Source organism: Syngnathus scovelli, chromosome 2 (genome assembly GCF_024217435.2).
Source record: "Syngnathus scovelli strain Florida chromosome 2, RoL_Ssco_1.2, whole genome shotgun sequence".
Lineage (NCBI taxonomy): Eukaryota > Metazoa > Chordata > Actinopteri > Syngnathiformes > Syngnathidae > Syngnathus > Syngnathus scovelli.
Genome location: NC_090848.1, coordinates 21,776,763 through 21,799,129, shown reverse-complemented (window position 1 = coordinate 21,799,129; position 22,367 = coordinate 21,776,763). Strand labels below are relative to the sequence as shown.

The 22,367-nt window shown below is 44.9% G+C and overlaps 1 protein-coding gene across 10 annotated transcripts in view; it reads right to left on the bottom strand.

Moving 5' to 3' along the window:
- Nucleotides 1–14,503: 14,503 nt before the first annotated feature.
- The window catches only part of LOC125988879 (uncharacterized), a 31,682-nt gene continuing 23,818 nt past the window's right edge, over nucleotides 14,504–22,367 (bottom strand). For 9 of the 10 annotated variants that reach the window (XM_049754610.2, XM_049754608.2, XM_068649854.1 and 6 more), the window contains 16 exons: nucleotides 21,687–21,858; nucleotides 21,437–21,577; nucleotides 20,619–20,735; nucleotides 20,448–20,541; nucleotides 20,208–20,377; nucleotides 18,913–19,121; nucleotides 17,804–17,918; nucleotides 16,787–16,933; nucleotides 16,548–16,634; nucleotides 16,382–16,469; nucleotides 16,087–16,223; nucleotides 15,856–16,002; nucleotides 15,555–15,641; nucleotides 15,375–15,450; nucleotides 15,223–15,299; nucleotides 14,504–14,952 (listed from right to left, as the gene is read on the bottom strand). In XM_049754610.2, the coding sequence (XP_049610567.1) occupies nucleotides 14,833–14,952; nucleotides 15,223–15,299; nucleotides 15,375–15,450; nucleotides 15,555–15,641; nucleotides 15,856–16,002; nucleotides 16,087–16,223; nucleotides 16,382–16,469; nucleotides 16,548–16,634; nucleotides 16,787–16,933; nucleotides 17,804–17,918; nucleotides 18,913–19,121; nucleotides 20,208–20,377; nucleotides 20,448–20,541; nucleotides 20,619–20,735; nucleotides 21,437–21,577; nucleotides 21,687–21,858 (1,984 nt within the window). In that variant the 3' untranslated portion in view covers nucleotides 14,504–14,832. The remainder of the gene's footprint in view (nucleotides 14,953–15,222; nucleotides 15,300–15,374; nucleotides 15,451–15,554; nucleotides 15,642–15,855; nucleotides 16,003–16,086; nucleotides 16,224–16,381; nucleotides 16,470–16,547; nucleotides 16,635–16,786; nucleotides 16,934–17,803; nucleotides 17,919–18,912; nucleotides 19,122–20,207; nucleotides 20,378–20,447; nucleotides 20,542–20,618; nucleotides 20,736–21,436; nucleotides 21,578–21,686; nucleotides 21,859–22,367) is intronic. The other variant, XM_049754612.2, reaches the window with a different exon arrangement.

Below are 22,367 nucleotides of genomic sequence, written 5' to 3'. Positions count from 1 at the left end.
GCCTCGAACGTGGGTGTCGGGGCGGTGCTGTCTCAACGTAGCCACCAAGACGATCGCCTCCACCCGTGCGCCTTCTTTTCTCGCCGTCTGTCGGCCTCGGAACGAAACTATGACATCGGGAATCGGGAGCTCCTCGCCGTCAAGTTGGCCTTGGAGGAGTGGCGGCATTGGCTGGAGGGCGCCACCACTCCGTTCATCGTCTGGACCGACCACCGCAACTTGGAGTATCTGCGATCGGCCAAGAGGCTGAACGCAAGACAAGCACGGTGGGCTCTGTTCTTTGACCGGTTTGAGTTCTCTCTTTCCTATAGACCGGGTTCCCGTAACGCGAAGGCGGACGCCCTGTCGCGTTTGTTTCCTGGGGGGGAGGAGGGACAGGGTCCGCCTCCCACTATCCTCCCTACTGGACTTTCGCCTTTCCACTGCGTCTTCGGGTACCAGCCACCCTTGTTCGCCCACCAGGAGCGTGGTGCGGCGTGCCCGTCGGCCCAGGCTTGTGTCCGCCGTTGTCATCGCGCCTGGGCGAGGGCCCGGGTCACTCTTCTCCGCTCTGTTTCAGGCTACGCCCGCCAGGCGAACAAGCACCGGACACCGGCTCCGGAGTACAGAGTGGGGCAGCGTGTGTGGCTCTCGACGCGGGATTTGCCGCTGCGAGCAGGATCCCGCAAACTGGCGCCCCGCTTTGTTGGACCGTTCCCTATTCAGAAGGTGATTGGCCCGGCCGCAGTCCGTCTTCTCCTTCCAGAGTCCATGAAGGTTCACCCCACGTTCCACGTGTCCCGTGTGCGGCCCATCCATGAGAGCGCGTTGGCGCCGGCGCCCGTTCCGCCGCCGCCGCCCCAGCTCGTTGAGGGGGGCCCGGCTTACGCTGTCCGCTCCCTGCTCCGATCGCGGCGGCGCGGTCGTGGTCTCCAATACCTCGTGGACTGGGAGGGTTATGACGACGCGCACCGCTCCTGGGTTCCGAGCCGCTGGATACTCGACCGTTCGCTCATCACGGAGTTCCATCGCTGCCATCCGGACCAACCGGGTCCTCGGCGCGGGCGCCCGAGGAGGGACGAGGGGAGGTCTTGCCCGCCGGTACCGGGGTCTTCTGCTCCCGCGTCCGTCGATCCTGCGTCTGGCGAGGTGTCGGACGTTTCGGCGGTGTGCTGACCCCCCCACCTGGTCGCCCGGGGAATTGCCTTCCTTTTTTGTTTTTTTTGTTTTGTTTTTGGTTCCTGGGGACGTCGGGAGCCGTCCCTTGTGGGGGGGGTTCTGTCACGTGCTGGTGCCACCGGCGACAGGACCACGCCCCCCTGTCAATGGAATCGCCGTCACCTGCCACGGGCTCATGGACAGCACTATATCAGCGCCGCCAGCGCAGACCTGAGTGTCAGTCTGTCCCTTGATGCTGCCTTGCTCATCAGTCCCGAAGCTACGGACCCGCTTGACTACTTGGAACCCCCGCAGAATCGTTTGTCCTCTCCAGCCCGATCGCCGCTCCAGCGCCCGCTGTTCCCATCATCCCCTTCTCCAATAAAGTCCGTCGCTACGCACTTGGCTGTACTGTCCGTTCCCTTACAGAACTTGATACTAACTAGCCTCTTACCAGGTGACCCTACACAGCGATGTGGCATTTCTTCAGATGGAGTTTGTCCTGATGAACAGGACGGCCCCCGATGAACACATGGCACCGCAAGCCCGCCATTGCACAGCCTATCGCCGTGACAACGGAGTGGATCTGCACCGCTATCTCTCGAGTCGGAGCGAGCACAAGAACCTGCACAGGTCGGAGTAAAAGTCAACAAGCACTTATGCTTGATTGGGGCAGATTGGAGCTAAACTCATGAGGTGTGTTCATTAATCTGTAAGAGCCCCCAGTAACGCCCACGTGCACCAGAAAGGCTGGATGTATACACTCTCATTTAAGAATATGAAACTGAGCAGCTTGATCTCATCAGATTAAGACACCCGTAACCAAAGTTAGTCCTTCTATATCAAAGATCACTTTAATCTCATTTTAGGGAGGAGGGTAAATAGCAAAGGAACTATGGAGATAAATCAAAAGAAAGCTGTTGAGCGACTTCAACTGCACTCACCTGTGAGGCAGGAGTGTCCAGGTTCAGAGAATCCAAAGCGATTGTGCAGAACACACACGTCTTTCCTGTGCCAGACTTGGTTTGAGTCAGGTCTAAGTACTGTTGGATTTTGTCCACAACGCTATCGGCGCCTCACGGCAAAAGCCATTGCCAATCACCTGTTATCCAATTTACTCACTGCGTGCTCGTTTGATTTCTTCAGATTTAGGAAAATGCTAAGACACTGAAGCAGAAATTAGACTTACACAGGTTGGTTGAGTTCAATCACAATTCTTGTTCAGAAAGCTCTGTTTTCAGGAAAGTACAATACAGCGCTGGGCCTTTTTGACGACAATGCTTCAGAGCAGAAAGTCTCCGTTCAAAAAAAGACCACGTTCAATGTTCTTTGGTCAGCTTATATTCAGTTGCACATTGTGGGCCGAGTTTAATGGGTGATGAGTCTTTGGGGTGGGGCAAGTTCGAAGGAGAGTCTGATTCCATGGGAGTTTGTGCTGGTTCGGTGAGAGCTGGTTCCGTGGGGTTGGGTGCTGATTATGGGCGATTCGATGTGTGGGGGCTGTTGTTTTCCTTTCCGTCTTTCAGCCTTGACGATTATCTTTGGCTGGGCTGTCTCCCTCTGGCACCTGCTGGTTTTATCGCCAAGTGACCTTCCTGTAAACATTCTCCTCCATTCTTGCACATACACTGTCGCACCTCATACATTCATCATTCTTTCAATTTTGTCATTTTGTACGGAATTATGTGAGCTTTTGGCTGTGACATCATCTATTTATTAATGTTCCCTGACTATGCAAAGTTTGTACTCACCACTTACCATGTTTTTGTTTGTTTGTTCTTTTGATCTCCATGTACTTGCTTACGTCATCATATTCTTAGTTTAATCATACTTTCAACCATATCATTTCTTTTTGTTAGGCAAACTATTTCCCTCTGTCCAGAACGTTCAGTAGTAATAGAAAACTGGCGTCTAGCATTAGTCAAAACATAAGATACAATCAAGTACTGAACATTTTTAGACGACTTTGGCAGTGTCTGTGATTTGGAAAATCATCAGTCATGCGTTAAACAGTTCCTTAAGGGTCATTAAGCTAGTCAGGCAATATATCAAAAACATTTGTTATTTTAAAGTGCTCAGAAATATACGTATATCAAATAAAGGGAAATGTGCTTTCGGCAGTTTGCAAACATATTTTTAAGGTTGTGTTAAACTTATAATCATATTAATATAATATCTAGTATTGGAGTGCTCGTGTGGATTGGTGGGTGGTGAAGAATGTGCAGGCAAACTGCATGAACTTGTTTTCGTTGAAGTGTTGTGTATAGGCCCAGACAGGGAGTACCGGACGAGAACATCTCAAGGTCGTTGAGGAACGAGAACAACAGCACGTCTATGTTGCCCGGCTTCGCGGGGAAATCCAACCACCTGACCTCAGCGATAACGCCGACACGGGGAGGAGATGGCCATCGACCAATCATCTCACAATATTTTGCATGCTTTAATATTCATATTGTGTTTCTTTAAAACTGGGCAACCCGGAAGAATGTGTCGTCTTTTGGTGGTCACAAAAACGCACGAGTTTTAGGGTGAGGGACCCGGGAACCAGGCCTGTATTAGTGCGCTTTGTCAGGACTAAACAATTGGTAAATTTGGTCTGATTGATCTACTGGTCTTCTCTTTGACAGAACGAACTCGCAAAATTGTTAGGTGCGCCAGTGTGTGGATTAGGACATAGCAATTTATGTGTTAAGTGTTGATCGCAATTTGGAGTCAGATCAATAACTAGAATCCGTAGCCTAACACAGATCATAAAGTTATAAAAACCTTTCTCGTTACCACTTATCAAAAATGTCTAGTTATGTCTTCTTTATTGATTTGGTGTGTAGGTATAATTATATGCTTAAAATGTTTCTTTTATTTATTTAATATGTGAATATACTTGTCTGCTTATGTACTTTATTCAACGAGGTTTGAGCATATCTGTTTTTGTAGCTAGGCAGGACTTTTTGTATTTCGACCCCATTCCTTCAGTACCATAAGACATTATTTTATACACTGAAAGAAGAGAAGACAACCAGTATTCCTTTTGCTCGCAAGGAGAATTACATAGAAGGCCCACTTACAGTGCTCCGCCAATTCTGGACTCCTCTTCTGCTATCTCCTCTTTTTATTTTGGGTTGCCCTGGTTACAAGAGGCATTGCTACACTAAAAGGAGGGGAGATTGTGGCTTTAGCAACGCTGATTAGCTAACTAAAGGATGTTGTGTGGTGCGAGGCCTTGGCCGATTCGTGACCCCAGCGATGCGGAGTCTGTCCTTAGTTGGTTGGCAGCCTTGTCCTTGGCTGCGATCTCCAATCGTGCTGGATGCCGTGTCCCTGTGGAACAATGCTCTAGACTTTCTTGCTAAGTATCACACAATAATGAGTAAATAATCAGATACCTCTTGTGCATACACTCCAACAAACATTAAGTGGTTGTGAGATAACTTGCATGAAGTCTACTTAAACAAACATTGAGTAAATATGGGATAACTTAAAAACTGTCCCGGTCAACAACAATTTATGAATAGAAACTACAAGGTATAAAAGAGAAAGAACTTCTCTTGAACTAAACAAAGAACAAAGGTGTTCTGTTCATAACTAGTGAGGGCCTCTCACAGATAAGAAAGGAAGGGAGTCTAAGAACTCCCCGGAGCCAGACAGAGATATTTGTTTAAGCAAACATATGAAGCCTCCGGTTCAGGCCGACCAGCGCTTCTGCAAAAACAATTATTCCAACGGTTTGTACAATCAAATCTGAAAAAGGACAAGGAAGGGTGGCCGGCAATTGATTTTGAGTGGGCACATTAACAATGAGTCACATGTAGTACGTCCTTGAAATGATTCCTTTTCGCATTTAAAGTCGACTGACTGCAATCGTGCTCAACATAATCAAGAACGTTTTCCTATAGTTAAGCAGTGTTCGAACTGTACAGTACCTTGCAATAACACTGACCGATTTTGACTGACTTTAAAGTCATGAGTGTGGTACTTGGAAAGTTCAATGTTTATTTTAAGCGGTACTCGGTGTAAAATATTTGAGAACCAGTAATGTGTTAAGGTGATTGTGAACCTATTTTGACTTTCCCTGACGACATGCTGGCATGATGCGACGAGAGTGTGTACCAAGTCCGCATCGGCCAAGCGGGATCGCCTTCAGCTCGATCGGAGATGGTTTTTGAAAGGATGCAGCTGACAGCCCAACCAGCACAACCTCAGACAGCAAAAGCGACCTGAAGTCAATCCCCTCCGATAAAATCACATCATCTGTTCTGTTTCTGTATTGTGAGCTGCTTTCTTGAAGGAGACCGCCATGTTTTTTTAGAGTCAGCCAGTCAGTGGTCAACGAGTGCGGGTTAAAATTATAGTCAAATAGTAGAGTCGAGACTACGCTGACCTCTAGCGGCCGGGAGAAAATTGTGACCTTCAAGTTGAACTGGACGGAAAAAATGCATATGTACCTATAGTACGCGCACTCTACTTATTGCTAGAATGAAATGAAGATTTCTGTCTATTACATACCATTTCCGTTTGGATTATTTGATTTGAGACTGGGCAAAACACAATCACGGCACAAATCCTTTCTTTTTTTCTTTCATGGAGGCAATATGATGATAGAACTTTATTCATCCCACAGTGGGGAGATTCACTTGTCACAGCAGTGCATATGAGTGCAAGAATAACACGAGTGCAAGAATAAAACAAGTGCCAAAATTTCAAAAAAGGGTAAATCCGTTCTCCCCCCCCACCATTGACCCTTTCCAGTTTGCGTACCGTGCCAAACGGTCCTCTGAGGATGCCATCTGCTCTGCCCTCCACTCTGCCCTCACCCACCTGGAGAGAAAGGACTCATATGTGAGGTTGCTGTTTGTGGACTTCAGCTCTGCCTTCAACACCATTGTGCTGCAGCGACTCATCTGCAAACTCGACGAGCTGGGCCTCAGTACCTCCCTCTGCAACTGGCTACTGGACTTCCTCTGTCAGAGGCCTCAGGTGGTGCGTGTTGGCGACAAAATCTCCGCCAGCATCACGCTGAGCACGGGGGCCCCCCAGGGCTGCGTGCTCAGTCCACTGCTCTTCACCCTGCTGACGCATGACTGCACTGCAACCTACAGCGACAACCGCATAGTGAAGTTTGCTGACTACACGACTCTGGTGGGTCTCATCACAGGGGGCGACGAGACTCGGTACAGGTCAGAGGTTGACCTTCTGACCACGTGGTGCAGGGACAACAACCTCCTGCTGAACGTCAACAAGACCAAGGAAATCGTTGTTGACTTCCGGAAGGGTCAAGCAAATCACCAGCTGCTGATCATCGACGGTGCTGTGGTGGAGAGGGTGAGCAGCACCAAGTTCCTGGGGGTGCACATCAGTGAGGACCTCTCCTGGTCGGCAAACACTGCGTCACTGGCAAAGAAAGATTCAAGATTCAAGATTCAAGAGTTTTTTATTCGCCATGTTTGAGCGTGCCAAACAAGGAATTTGACTTCGGTAAATCACAGCCTCTGTTCAACATTTAGGTGACTAACAACAACACTCAGGACATGTGAAGAACGAAAGATATTCTCAAACACCCCCTGATCTTAAACTCCCAAGAGGGCAAGGAAAAACTCAAAAAATGAGTTCAGCGCCGCCTGTACTTCCTGCGGAAACTCAGGCGCGCATGTGCTCCTCAGGCAGTCCTGTCTACATTCTACCGGGGCACTATTGAGAGCGTCCTCTCCAGTTGCATCACTGTCTGGGGTGGTAGCTGCACTGACCAGAACTTGAAGGCACTGCAGCGCATAGTGAATACGGCTGGTAAGATTGTTGGTGCTTCGCTCCCCTCCCTGAAGGACATTTACACCTCCCATCTCACCCGCAAGGCAACCACGATTGTGAGTGATGTGAGTCACCCAGCTCACTCTTTGTTTGACCTTCTGCCCTCTGGGAAGAGGTACAGGAGCCTGCGCTCCCGCACCACCAGACTCGAAAACTCAACAGCTTCATTCTCCAGGCTGTTAGGACCCTGAATGTTAGAGATTTGCTCACTCCAACTTATTTTGCAAGAACCACACGGTAGACAAGCAAGTTCTTTTAATCACCTGCAGGTGGAGAGTCCATTCGTCGCTGTGCGTGCAGCGATGTTCGAATAGCGCTCTGGACTCTCCTTCCTGCAAGAGAATATTTATTACGAGAAACAGAGTGGGGGTATGAGTGGGCTGAATAGAAAGCCCTTGTCCTCTAGTCTAAACATCTCAGGGGATGTTTTACGATCTTGTGAAGGTACTGAGATTTTAAAACAGTTTGAGAACCACTGCTCCAAAAGAGACACCTCATCCAGAGGGGGACTCTATAACACCCCCTCCTTCCACAAAACTTATTCCTGTGCACTTCTTCCTTTTTACGCGTTTCACAAACAACAACACAATCACACAACTTCAGGCCTTTAACTTACTTGTCCCCTGGTTCGTTGCACTGCCGGGTCCCGTCAATCCACCTCTGTCAGACGAAGGCAGACCTAAGATGCTGGCCCAGCGAAGAATTCTCTTCCCAGGACTTTCTCCTCCAGGTCCTCTTAATGGACACTGGCTTGTCGACAATGCAGCACGTCCTCCTTCGTCAGCCAGATAGCGGGTATGAGAGGTCCCGGGTTTCGGCACCAAAATGTTAGAGATTTGCTCACTCCAACTTATTTTGCAAGAACCACACGGTAGACAAGCAAGTTCTTTTAGACACCTGCAGGTGGAGAGTCCATTCGTCGCTGTGCGTGCAGCGATGTTCGAATAGCGCTCTGGACTCTCCTTCCTGCAAGAGAATATTTATTACGAGAAACAGAGTGGGGGTATGAGTGGGCTGAATAGAAAGCCCTTGTCCTCTAGTCTAAACATCTCAGGGGATGTTTTACGATCTTGTGATAAGGAGGACAAGGTAAGGATGTTCAAGATGGCGGCGCGTGCACACGCAGCGGCCACTCTCTGTCCCGTTCGGTGTTTTGTGAGTGTTTACTGAGTGTTTGTCTGGCAGTTTTGTGTGTATTCGTCTCGTGTGATACGTCGTGCTACTAGTGCGGCGGGCATGTTCTGCTCAACATCGGCGGAAGTGGGTTTTATGGCGTTCTGGACTTTGGTGTGGAGAGATTTGCTGCTGGTGTTAGCGCTCGGACTGCTTCGTCATGGAGCGACGCCGGACTGGCCTGCTCTTCCTCCCCCGGTTGGACTGCGTCCTGAGCTCGGACTGCTCCGTCCTGGAGCATTGTTGGGATGCGTCGGCAGCGGGTCTGCGAGGCAGCGGAAGAGGGGCCAGCGCGGAGACGTCGGGCCAGGCTTGCGGCCAACCCAGCTCGCCCATCCGTGCCTTCCATTCTCCTGGCGTACGTTCGTTCGCGGGACGACAAGATGGGTTGCGTTCGCCTGATAGGATCCACGAACCGGACAGTGCGTGCCTGCTGTGTGCTCGTGTTCACAGTGGCCTGGTTGACTGTCATCTTACCGGACTCTGCTGTGCATCGGGAGCGGCTAGCGTGCTATCACGCTTATTGTTCATTGATGTTGACTTCTTATGTTATTTTTCCTGTGTTGTTTACTTGTATGTGCGTTGTGAACTCTGTCTTGTCACCCTGGGATAGTGAGAAACGTAATTCCGATCTCTTTGTGTGTCTTGACATGCGGAGGAATTGACAATAAAGGAGACTTTGACTTTGACTTTGACTTTGACTTTGACTTTGACTTTGTATTTATTACCTGTTGCATTCCAACATAATCCTATGATAAAGATAACCTGGAAAACCCTAACACTGAACTCGCTACCCCCTTCTGCGTAGCGTGCTGCACTTTTGCGCTATTTTCTGGAATGTCTGCTGTACGCTCACTTGCTCCTTTTTGGTCCTCTTATTTATTTGTTGTGTTATTTATTCATTATTTATTCTGCACGCTGTTGTTTACTTGATTGTCTATTGTGTGCCATGTCTTGTCACCGTGGGATAGCGGGGAACGATATTTCGGTTTCTTTGTGTGTCTTTGGCATGTGATGAAATTGACAATAAAGCTGACTTTGACTTTGACCTTTAAAACACATACAAAATATGGATGAGTTTAAACAAAAATACAATTTTCTTCCAAATAAAACAATGCAGCTTAGTGTTCTTTAACACAGACACCAATAAACAATGTAGATACAGTTCAGTTCTTTTTACTGAAAGAAAGAAGGAAAAGGTTCTTGAACATAAAGTTATCCTTTCAAATAAAAGTCAATATACAACTTAATGCTTGTCGTAAAGACAACACATTCTCCAGACCAACTGTAATACAGTCAGTTCTCTAAATGAGTCCAATTGAGAATTGTGAGCTCAACGGTAGCCCCTTTGGTCTTTGGTTTTTTCCTTTCTCCGTGGAGCTCAGTGCGGTTCGCTGATCGAAAGGATTGTGTTGTTTGCTGCTGCTGCTGCTGCTGCTGCTGCTGCTGCTGCTGCTGCTGCTGCTGCTGCTGCTGCTGCTGCTGCTGCTGCTGCTGCTGCTGCTGCTGCTGCTGCTGCTGCTGCTGCTGCTGCTGCTGCTGCTGCTGCTGCTGCTGCTGCTGCTGCTGCTGCTGCTGCTGCTGCTGCTGCTGCTGCTGCTGCTGCTGCTGTGTGCTCGTGTTCACAGTGGCCTGGTTGACTGTCATCTTACCGGACTCTGCTGTGCATCGGGAGCGGCTAGCGTGCTATCACGCTTATTGTTCATTGATGTTGACTTCTTATGTTATTTTTCCTGTGTTGTTTACTTGTATGTGCGTTGTGAACTCTGTCTTGTCACCCTGGGATAGTGAGAAACGTAATTCCGATCTCTTTGTGTGTCTTGACATGCGGAGGAATTGACAATAAAGGAGACTTTGACTTTGACTTTGACTTTGACTTTGACTTTGTATTTATTACCTGTTGCATTCCAACATAATCCTATGATAAAGATAACCTGGAAAACCCTAACACTGAACTCGCTACCCCCTTCTGCGTAGCGTGCTGCACTTTTGCGCTATTTTCTGGAATGTCTGCTGTACGCTCACTTGCTCCTTTTTGGTCCTCTTATTTATTTGTTGTGTTATTTATTCATTATTTATTCTGCACGCTGTTGTTTACTTGATTGTCTATTGTGTGCCATGTCTTGTCACCGTGGGATAGCGGGGAACGATATTTCGGTTTCTTTGTGTGTCTTTGGCATGTGATGAAATTGACAATAAAGCTGACTTTGACTTTGACCTTTAAAACACATACAAAATATGGATGAGTTTAAACAAAAATACAATTTTCTTCCAAATAAAACAATGCAGCTTAGTGTTCTTTAACACAGACACCAATAAACAATGTAGATACAGTTCAGTTCTTTTTACTGAAAGAAAGAAGGAAAAGGTTCTTGAACATAAAGTTATCCTTTCAAATAAAAGTCAATATACAACTTAATGCTTGTCGTAAAGACAACACATTCTCCAGACCAACTGTAATACAGTCAGTTCTCTAAATGAGTCCAATTGAGAATTGTGAGCTCAACGGTAGCCCCTTTGGTCTTTGGTTTTTTCCTTTCTCCGTGGAGCTCAGTGCGGTTCGCTGATCGAAAGGATTGTGTTGTTTGCTGCTGCTGCTGCTGCTGCTGCTGCTGCTGCTGCTGCTGCTGCTGCTGCTGCTGCTGCTGCTGCTGCTGCTGCTGCTGCTGCTGCTGCTGCTGCTGCTGCTGCTGCTGCTGCTGCTATAGACACACTCCTCCTCCTCCTCCTCCTCCTCCTCCTCCTCCTCCTCCTCCTCCTCCTCCTCCTCCTCCTCCTCCTCCTCCTCCTCCTCCTCCTCCTCCTCCTCCTCCTCCTCCTCCTCCTCCTCCTCCTCACTGGACAAGACAATTGTGCTGTTTGCCGCTTATGAACCCTGGTGTGTGCGTGCTCCCAATCAGGATAGATTGCGCTCAGCTGTTGAAGCGCACTGAAGAGCTCCACTGCGTTCTGCGCGTTCACGTCATACACCTGCAGTGACCCCTTGTGGTCACATGCACCCACAGACAGGTGCGCACCTCCCAGGTCGCCGCAACAGTACCTTTCACAAAAACTTGGGCAATAAAATTCAGTAAATTATTTTCTGAAGGTAAATGTCCCTGGGGTCAAATTGACCCCAAGGACCAAATGTGTTATTATATTTGAGGACGATAGTAGAGTTAAGCTTTAATGCCAGTTATAGACACACTGATAAATATTCATAGGGTAACTTCAATGCTATGTTTACCTGATGGGTTTGTGGATTATTTTATTTCAAAGCTTCTACCCACCCCCAATTGGCCCTCCAGACGCTTCTTCCATTGGTGTGCGACAAGTGTGAGTTGAGAGTTGAAACAACTGTCCTTCTGAGGAACTATCAGTCCAAAGAGTCACTGGACACTGCCAAGACTTTAAATGAGCACGGAATAAGGGAGGTGTTTGCTCGGGACACGGCTGACAACGATCATTTGGTCAACCATCATCAATTCTGTGAAGTAGGTAAGCCACAACAGACTCGGAAAGAGCCAGGAGAACATGAACATATGAACGTTTTTGTTTGCGGAAGATATTTTACGTTGAACAAAATTGAACATGCTATTTGTTAATTTCACCGTTTACAGTATGACTACATTGGGATCACTACTTTTGTTTTGTGTGTCAATAGTCAATCGTAGTGCTGCACGTCATATGGATGTATCCGCGGAGAAAAAGAAACAGAAGGAGAACATTGTCTTTCTCACCTTGTGCCGAAGACTAAAGAAAAAAGCTGAAATTGTACGTTAAATAATCGTGTGCATTCTGAGACAGACAATAGCAATAAATTCCTTGTGTATCTTTCCCTCCAGAAAGAAGGGATCGTGAGATCTTCTTCTGGCCTGCTCAAAGAAAAATCTGCTGATGTGAACGGGCAGGATATTTCATATTCAAACACCTTGCCGGGACGCCAAAAGAGATGAGCTCCACTTCCTCCCATGAGTGTATCCCAAAGTGTTGCCAACAACCTCAGCAATTTCAGAGACTCACAGGTCTGTGGTAGGCTAATGTCGACACACCAAGATAATCATGGTCTGAGGATTCAAATATTGTTTGGCTGCAGAGATCCACTGCATCAGACTTAAGAAGAGCCAAGAGGAACACCCCGCCTCCTCCCTGCGTGAATAAGCAATCAGACATTGCTACTGAATGTGAGATGACAACAATAGTAGTGGTAGTCTACTCCTTTATTTACACAAAAGTAAAAAAGAACAGACTTAAATGTACTTAAGTACAAGAAAAAATATATATATACTGTCAATTATACAAAACAAATTTTGATTGGTACTTGCAATATGAAGACACAAAACACAAAAACGGATTGCTTGGAAAATAATTGCTGATGCTCAACTGAGAAGAAATACAATATTATGAACTGATTAACCCCTGCCCCCTCAAAAAAATTTCAAATAGCCTATTGATAACACTGGGCAACGATTTTTTACTTTTTGAATGTTGTCTTGATTTTTACAACTGATTTAGGGTAGCTTTGCGCTGCTGAATCAGGAAATAACATCCATTTGTCTCCATCAGGTCAGGTTTTTGTGCCAAGTTGATTTGAAAAAATCAGATCTTGTGACAAAATCACAGTTTTTCACTACAGAACAAATGCCTTCTAAGCTTCCAGTTCCACTTCGTTCATTCAATTTTCGAACTCTGGATCTCTGATGAGCTCACGGATCTGGGGACCGTCAAAGATGCCAGCTTTCAACTTTTCCATGGTTAATCCTGGAAAAGCTTGGCACAAGTAAGTGAAACAGTCATCATCATTGTCCAGAGCCTTGGTGAACTGTTTGATTAAGCCAAGTTTGATGTGCAGAGGTGGGAAGAGTATTCTGTCTCTGTCCACCAGAGGGTCGTTGATGACGTTCCTCTCCTTACAAGGCACCAATTCCTCCCGCACAGGCCAGTCCTTCTTCATGTAATGCTGAGCACGGTCTCTACTATCCCACATGCACAAAAAACATGGGTACTTGGTGAAGCCAGACTGTTGTCCCAACAAAAAGTTCACCATCTTCAGGTAAACACAAATAAACCACTTATGCTGATCATAGCCAATTTTCTCCAGTACGTACTTCACTGCTTCATACTTCTCCTTCAGCGTAGTCGAGTGGGCAATAGGTACAGAGGCAAACAGGTTGCCGTTGTGTAACAGAACACATTTCAGTGATCCCTTACAGCTGTCAATGAAGAGTCTCCAATCTTTGGGTTCGTACTGTGACACACCAAGCGTGAGCAGAAGCTGGGCAATATCTGCACAGTACACCAAGTCCTTCTCCTCAGAGAAAAAACTGAGATACTCTCGATGCCTATTGCGGTAGAGACTGATACGAGCACTGTTAGAAAGTAGGTTTTTTTCTTTCAATCTGGATGCCAACAGTTCGGCAGAGTCCTTTGACAAGCTGAGGTCGCGAACTAGATAATTCAACTCGTTTTGGGAAAATGGATGTCGAGCATCATCTTCAAAAACCACTTCTGCTTCTTCTTCATGTTCTTCAACACTGGAGACATCTTCGTCACTAATGTCAGGAAGTTCTCCGCAGATAGGCACTGGAATTTCATCACAATGAGCTACAGGACGACGTGCTGATTGAAGATCAGGATAGTTGAGGCTTCCTCGGTTCTTTCTGTTGATACCGGTCACATCAACAGCACAGAAGTAGCAGTCAGTGACATGGTTTGTCGGCTCCCTCCAAACCATAGGAATCCCAAATTTCAGACTCCTCTTGCCATTGGTCCATCCACGCAGAGTCTCAGTGCATGCCTTGCACATTATGTGTGGTGCCCAGGCTATATCCTGGTCACCAAGTTTAATTCCGAACTATGCATGGTAAGCACACGTGGCCATATCTCAAAAACTTGACCTGATTGAGCAAAACCAATGTGATTTTTGGATTCAGCGCATCAGATTCGTCCTATATCAGCTGAAAAAACTCAGACAACAAATTTGTTGTTGACCTGTGTAATTAATAAATTATACATTTCCTATGTGTCTTTTTCCAGATTCAACTGAAAAAAATTAAAACAAGAAGCTGGTGAGATTTTGGCTGTATCATCAAACGTTGATTGGCCATTGGAACTGTTACCAACAGATAAAGCAAGAAAGTTGGGTAAAAATCAACCAATCATCTATCCATCAACCAATCAGGATAGGACGTGAGGAGGACCACTTTTCCACATTCACCGCTCTTATCTTGTTTAAACAAACATTGAATAGCATGTATTGTGTTGCCGACTTGCCATCCATTGCAGTCCGCTCATCCTGGAATGCGAATGACCCCTTCCTGTTCCTTTTCCCAAATGGGAGTTCAGACCAAAAATGTAAACTAAGGGTTTGTCAAACGCTTTGAGACCACCTTGAGAGTAAGGGCTATATAAATAAACGTAGTCATCTTATTTTAATATTAGTAATGCGATCACAAATACTGTATTTGGCTGGATGGAACTATATTAATGGAATCCCGACCAAAAGCAGTTGTAAAGCATGACAAAAATGAATATATTTTAAAATCCTTATTGTGTAACAGAAACAAACAAAATTAGATGAACAAACCATCATTCTTCCATTGTCCCTTTTTGATCCTGATTCTGTACATAATGCAGTACATAGACGTTTTATTTGATCTAGACACAGTCAAAGTGACAGTCAGTCAAAGTCACATGGTCACAGACACAAAGTGACACAGTCACAGTCAAACTCTTCCGCATTCAGCTCTGTCCATTGATACGAGATTGGTCAGTCGTGATGGCCTCCTTGCGGCCCCTGTGCAGCTTTGGTATGATTGATGGTGCTGTGCGACTCACAGCTGTGTGGACGCTTCTCTCTGGCTACAGTAGAAGGGGAAAATCTTGTTGCATTTTACATGTTCACACATGAGCTGACGTGTCTGGAAAAATGTGACTGTGTAGTCCCGCTGTCCCTACATCATTGCAAAACAACTTTGATATTAAGAAGACAAAGCAACTGGAATGTGTCATTTCCTCAAAAATGATATGTGAGTGCAAATACTATTAAGCATCTCGTAGTACTCATCGCATGATAATCAATTTCAAAATGATGTATGAGCAGTTGATGTTGAGACAACACGTCAGTCACACCTGCTTTAAATGAAAGTTCCATTTCTGATAATCTTCCAGGCAGGTACACAAGACCTGCAGAGGCTCCACCAGCTCTCCTGAAATACAAATAGTTATTGAATACAGTAAATACATCCTTGTGCATGTAACAAACGATAGTTCAGTTCACACACCTCTCAGCTCAAACTCAAATCGTCCGGGCAGAGATGATCGCTCTGTCGCTTTGACACCTCGACGGGGAAGCCTTCCCTTTTTTTTTTTTTTTTTTTTGTTAAATAGGAAAACAGTAAGTATTAGTATGACAAATGCTATTGTAGGTTTTGTATCCAGCATCTGGAGTCAACTTTCATTACCTGGTAGGTGATATTGAGTTGCTTGTTATCCACTGACAGCAGCAGGATGTCTTGAGGGAAGAGGATCATGAGTCTTTCTTGGAGACCCTGTAACAACAAAGCCAACTTAACTACAGTCAGTCATACTTTTAAGATAGATTCCAATCATTTGAATCAAGTTTGTTGCAGGAGGGAAACACCTAAAACATGCAAGTTTGACACCCGTGCTGTACAGCGTTTTGCTTTTTCTTCTATTTCAGTTACATCATCATCACTGGACGAATTTGGTCGACATTTGAAATGATTGAGGTAGTGATGATACCTGTCTATGTGTGTTGATGATATGGACCACTGAGATATATTCCGGTGGGCCCATGTGCTGTATAGGCGAACCCTCCCATTCCCATATAGGAGCAAGCAGCAAGTATTTCTTCAACTCCTCTCTTTTCCAGTGCTCATCACAAGGTAGCTGCAGGCACAACATACAAAGAATTTAGCAATTAAGGCTTCTTTGTCCTGCGCAGACGATTATACATAATTAGATGGTCATTACAAGATAGGAGAGAGCACAATGCGAAGGGCTTGTTGGTTGAGTTATAGACTTGTATCTCCTGTCTTCTATGTGTTTCATCCATGTCTGCAACTCTGCAGCATTGGGGCAAATGAAGATCTTAGGGTCCATCATTGAACCTGTACAACACAAGGAACAGTATAGGTAGGATTTTAGCTGTGGCAGGTTTAAGTTTTTGAATAGTTGGTGTGCTTTGGGTTAGGGTTGGTTTGTTTTCATGCATTTACCAGAACCAGGAGACAATGGTGAATTAGAATGGACCATGTTGCACACTTACTACTAATCTCAAACATGTGAGGTGACTGTGAACTGTCACTCTCCATGGAGATGACCTGAAAGGAAAGACCGGAAAGTGGAAGCATGCCCTGTGAAAAAAAAAAAAAAAAAAAAAAAAAACATTCTGTTTAACCACTTCGTTGTAACGTAAGGTTAATAACCAGTACCTCATAAGTGAAGTCTTGGTGTGCGTGATCCAGGGAGAGGAGCAGCAGGTGGAAAGAAAATAAAACCAGGAAATGTTCCTGGTTCTCCTGTGCAGAAAAATAAATGTGATTAATAGGACAAAAGCCAACAGAAAACAACACAAAGTGTACTTTTGAAATAAAAAAAAACATTGCATAATTTGTTCTGAGAATACATTGGAAAATAGTCTTGAGTGTGCATTGTGCAAACTATATCTGACCTGAGGATATTTGCTGTGTAGAGCCATGAAGGATGAGTGAACGATCTCTCCATACATGTGAGCAGGTCGACCCTCCCAGCCTCTGATTGGCTGCTGGGAGTAGATCCTCTGGTGGAGCTCCCCTCTGCTCTTACCCCACAGCACCCCCTTGACACAAAAAAACTGAATCACACCACAAATCTTTTATCTCTCAGATTGGATCTGACTGACTTCTTGAGTGGAGCGTCAGCATGGTCACCCTTGTGTTTAGGACTTTGGAAGTTCTTGCTTTCCAAAACATCTTTGTTAGGGAGAAGATCTTAAATTGTCCTTTGATGTGAATTGAATGGTTAGCTTGAACAGGTGCCAATACACCTGTGAAATGGAGGGCACATGTACAAAATGGTGGGGTGCATGATTTTGAGAAGTTCTCAAACTCTGTTTCCAGGGACAGAGGAGAGTTTTTGTCCCCAAGCAACACCCCAAAATCATAATCCCAAACAAACATACTTGCACACATACAGCTGGATGTCAGATTTATGTGATTCAACACAATCGAATCAGAATTTTTACTCAGCCCCAAGCGAAGGTTGGAAAGAGAAATTGATTCCGTTAATTGATTGACCTTTCACCTGCACATTGCAAATCATTTTGTGGACTCAAGGGACCCCAGTACCACTGAGTCAGAGGACTAAATAAATACTATTCATTTTGTTTTTGTATTACTTAGCCTTTAAGATTTATAGCTACAAAAATGCAGGTAGTGGTTGTGTACAGTACACATGTGGTGTCATGTTACGCAAGGCTTTTTAATGAATTCTTCCGTCCTTCTTAAATTTTAGTCCAAGTATTTCAATGACCTTTTCACTTCCTGTAAACTTTGAATCACAAAGGAGTGCTGAGCGAGTCATCAACCACCATGGAAAAGACTGCATTGCGTTTGTAACCTGAGTTTGTGGAAGTCGTCTTCAATAACGGCGGTCGCGTGAGCTGCCAAAGTCTTTGTCATCACAAACACACAGACGCACGCAGACGTACATGAGTGGGATGTCGCTCCAGTTGTGGCGCGGAAGTATAACGTGATGGTGGCTGCTTGTCGTCTTTGCTGCTCCTCACTGACAGCTGAAGTCTGGTCTCTCCCAAACTCCACACCCTAAAAACAACAACATTCAGAGCTGTGAACAAACTCAGTTGGGAGAATGACTGAGGGAGTGGGGAGGGGGGTCAATGGGTCAGTCTTGCGCTCTCAAAACACAACATTGAACTGACTGTCAAGAGCCTCCTGATGGTAGACATAATCAGATTACAGACTTCACACACGCACACGCGCGCACACACACACACACACACGCACACACACACACACACACACACACACACACACACACACACACACACACACACACACACACACACACACACACAGACTAGCAACCGCAGTTGTAGATTAGCTTCTAGTAATCGTCTAGTCTTCAATTGAACAGGGATTTGTCCCATCATTGTCAGTAATGTATTAGCGGCCTCCATGCTTGGCTATTGTATTGTTCTAATCTCCTAATCACATGAGTGCTGCATCACTGAGCGCCGAAGTTTGTTCCGTGTCAATATGAAACAATTAGGCCACGTTGGTAAGCTGCAAAGCATATGAGGTGTTGCTCTGCTCATGGTTGGCATGACGCTTGAAACCAGGGTGTCATATCACAACATTACTTAGCAGGAATGGTGGATGGAATGAAAAGAAAAATATAATATATGGCAGAAGTACACCCTCCTTGAAAAGTCAGCTTTTACATTGTGATGTTTAGAAAGAAAGACGGAAAAGACTGTTTTCTAACAATTCGGGTCAGCATTTTAAGAGATGAAGAAATGGGCCTTGGCCTGCATCCTTCAATCCTTCTGTGCTACCCCTTGATTAAATAAGTGAATACTGCTGATTTAGATGCTAGGACAACACTTGTACATCACTTTGCATGAGGCAATGTAGAGAAGAAGGGCAAAGAAAACCACAACGGTTGACACTGACAGACAAATCGCTAAGGGGATTCCTGCTCACTTCCTCTTGCACAACGTGAGCCAAGCCACCCCAAAGAAATTTCTTCTGCACCAAACATAACTTGCCATTCTTTGTTAAAGTGTATACATCTTACCCTAGATGGTCTCCAGAGAGTTCCAGGAGTTCAATCTCATCAGGACCCACCTCGTCCACGCCAGTGTGCCTCTGAGTCACACTGCAGCATCCCATCATGGACAAAGTTTTCACCTCCTTTCTGTCAGATCCGCCACAACACGGCCGGCACCATCTCCCCACTGTGTGTTTGCCACACTCCAAGCAGGCACAAACACATACAAAAAGGGCCTAAAAGAGGATATTGGGCAAATGAGAAGAGGAGGAGGGGCGACTGCTAATCTCCAGTTCCCCCTTTTTTCCCCACCAGCACATACTCTGTTTCCACAAAGCCGGCTCATCAAAGGTGTTCAGAATCAGACATCTGAAGAGGAATTGAAAAAAGAAGAAAAAAAAACGGTGAAGCACAGTGTGGTTGTTTGTTCCTTCCTGTCAGCTGCCTCGCACTTGTCTGTCACAAGCAAGCGCCTGCCAAGAAAAAGACTCCAAACTCTCTGGATTGTTGTGTTTCCATGCTACTTCCCATTCTGATTTCAAAATGGGATTATTACACGATGAATCAGCAAGCAAGCCGAGCTAGTTGGGTTCACAGCAACTTGGACAGAAACGTCATGTCTGCACACTGCTTGTATGAATATATGCATTTAATAGTGTACTGGTATTTATCTAACCTCCACGTGTAGCCCAGAATAGGATAAATTGATGGACTTGTGTATAAAATAAACTTTTCTTAAAAACCTTCCCTCTGGAGTAATTAACATGAGTGTGTCATTGAAGCAACCTCATAGGTGGTCTGATTATGCAGTTTTTATTTTCTCTTTTTTCATTGGCCGATGGTACAGTCATCCCTAAGCCCTATGAACTCTGCCTAGCAACAAGTGGCACTCTAAGGAAAAAGTAATGCTGTATATACAAGACATTTACTAACATTTGTTTTATAATAAATTATGAATGTGTAATTGTGTATAATTTCTGTATTTATTCATTTACAAGGCAACTTGAGATCTAAATAGCATAATGAACCTACATGCATGATATGTTTGCAAATGTAAAGTGTACATGATTTACATATTTAAAAAAATAAACTTGAGGTTCATCGAAGAATATACTAGTCACTTACTCACTGAACATGCAAATATTTTCTATTTGTTGCATTAAATCAGTGTTTCAACGCATCCTCACATGCATGGTGATGCTGCATTGCGCATGTGCTCATTTTGATCTCTACATACATAACTATGACGGTTTAAGGTGGAGATACTTGAAGAGCTGTCAGAAGACGTGTGGGCTGTCTCAGTTGCGTTGTGTCCCACGTACCCGTCTGGGCCTAGTCTTTTGGATTTTTCTTGAGACTTTGTGGCTCTTTCTGGTGTTGTCGGAATGCGAGCCACAAAGTCCGTTGTACAGGAGTACAAACTCCCTCTGACAGGCCAAAGGCAAGATCCGCTGTCTCAGACGGCACTTGTTGAAGATCTCAAGAGTTAAATCTGAAGAGGAGCATCAAAGAAATTACTCTATGAAAGAGGTGAACGTGATGTTAACTTCAAATGAACATACCCAGTGTCTCTGCTACAGTGCTGGGTATCACCTCTTTCAGCACCTCACAGTTGACATGGAGGGCTGGATTACAGTTCATCTCCAAAAGCCACACCTTTATTTTTTAAATAACACACGTTTTTTAAACACACACAAACAAACATGCTTATTCTCGTTGGATGCCTTTCCCACCTTGAAGTCCTCGTCCACTAAGAAGTCACAGCCAATCAAGTCGAAGAAACCCAGCCTGCGGTCAAGCTTGTGTTTGACAGCAAGGAAACACTGTGTCATCATCTGCTGCATGTACTTCTGAAGCACACAAGTGGCAAACGACCACCTGGTTAAATGCGAAACTGGACATCATTATAGTTGAGTGGAGACTAAGCAATTTTGTTGATTGCATCATTGGCATGCTGACGTATACTGTAGAGTGCCATTAGAATGAGACAATGTGTTGATACGATTAATAAATATCATTCATATTTGGATAGCGCTTTCACAGGAGCTGTAACTAAGCTTTTTACAGAATCTATTGAATAAAATAAAAGAATACAACAGAACAGTGAATAAATATTTACAGTGAAGCAGGTGTTTGTGAATACAGTGAATAGGGTCTGTGCATGAGTGTATTTTTGTATGTTTAAAACTGTGCCCTTAGTTCATTACCTCATTCATCATCATTATTATTATTATTATTATTATTATTATTATTATTATTATTATTATTATTATTATTATTATTTATGATGTGCGAGAGGGCAGATTTGGACTCAAATCAGAGCAAAAACTATCTAGAAAACTTTACTTACATTTCTGATAAAATAAAAAAGGTAAACATGAATTGAGCAGAGTAATTATTATCACTATCATAAATCTTATCATTGCAGTATTATGCATCCTCAGACAGAAATGAGCTCTTGCCATCCTTGCCTTCACCACAATTAGGAGCAAGTTGAGCCTGACTGCTAATTGGTCCCTGCGAGCTACCAGACAACAACAGCCGCACTCACTGTGAAGGCGCCCAGCACCCAGTCCCTTGGCAGATCCTTTGCAACCTGAAAGCAATCGTTAACATAGGCGTTGAAGCTCTCCATGGACCACAGGGTCTCCTCCTTCATGCGACTGTACAGAGGGTTCTTCTTCTGCATGTACTGCAGGTTGACAGTAGGGGGTGTACACATACATCATTTCAGCTCTTACAGGAGTGCTAGGACTTTTGCTGCCATTGTTAATGTTGAAGCTCACACTATCAGGTTGTACCTGATTGGTCAGGTGGGCTGAGAGATTATTGGAGCTGGGGTCATAGTGGTCACAGGTCAGTCGGATGTATCCGTGGCGAAAGAAGACCATGTAAGGTGACGTGCAGGCTATTAGGAGAAAAGCGCGCACGTCAAACTTCTTCCCCCGTAACAGCAGCGGCCTCTGGATGTAACTGCACAAATGCAAACATCAAAACATAACATGAAAATTTTCCAACTCAAAGACCATCACAAATAAATGCCATGTTTGAGCAATTAACATTGCATTGTCACAGAGAAGAGGCCATTTTCAACAGTCAACACTGTAATTTGTCTATATTTAACACATCATGTGGACACTGACCAATAGTATTGATCTGTAAGAAATATTTGTTACCAAATCTTGATACAGGTTTACGAAACCCAACAGTGACGATATCAAGATAAGCACGGATGCACACACTATTGTAAGGCAATCACATCTACTGTACCGCTAATAGTTTCAAGACAGTAACTGCATAGAACATATAATTGATACTACACCAGTAAAATACCATCTGAGATTGTTTATATCTTGGTTAATAAGCCATCACTTCCAACAGAGAGGGTTAAAAAAATACATACACATCACTTTGATGGGGTGCAGTATGTAATTATGCTACTGATACACAACATGTTTAGATGGGCACCACCTCGCGCAATA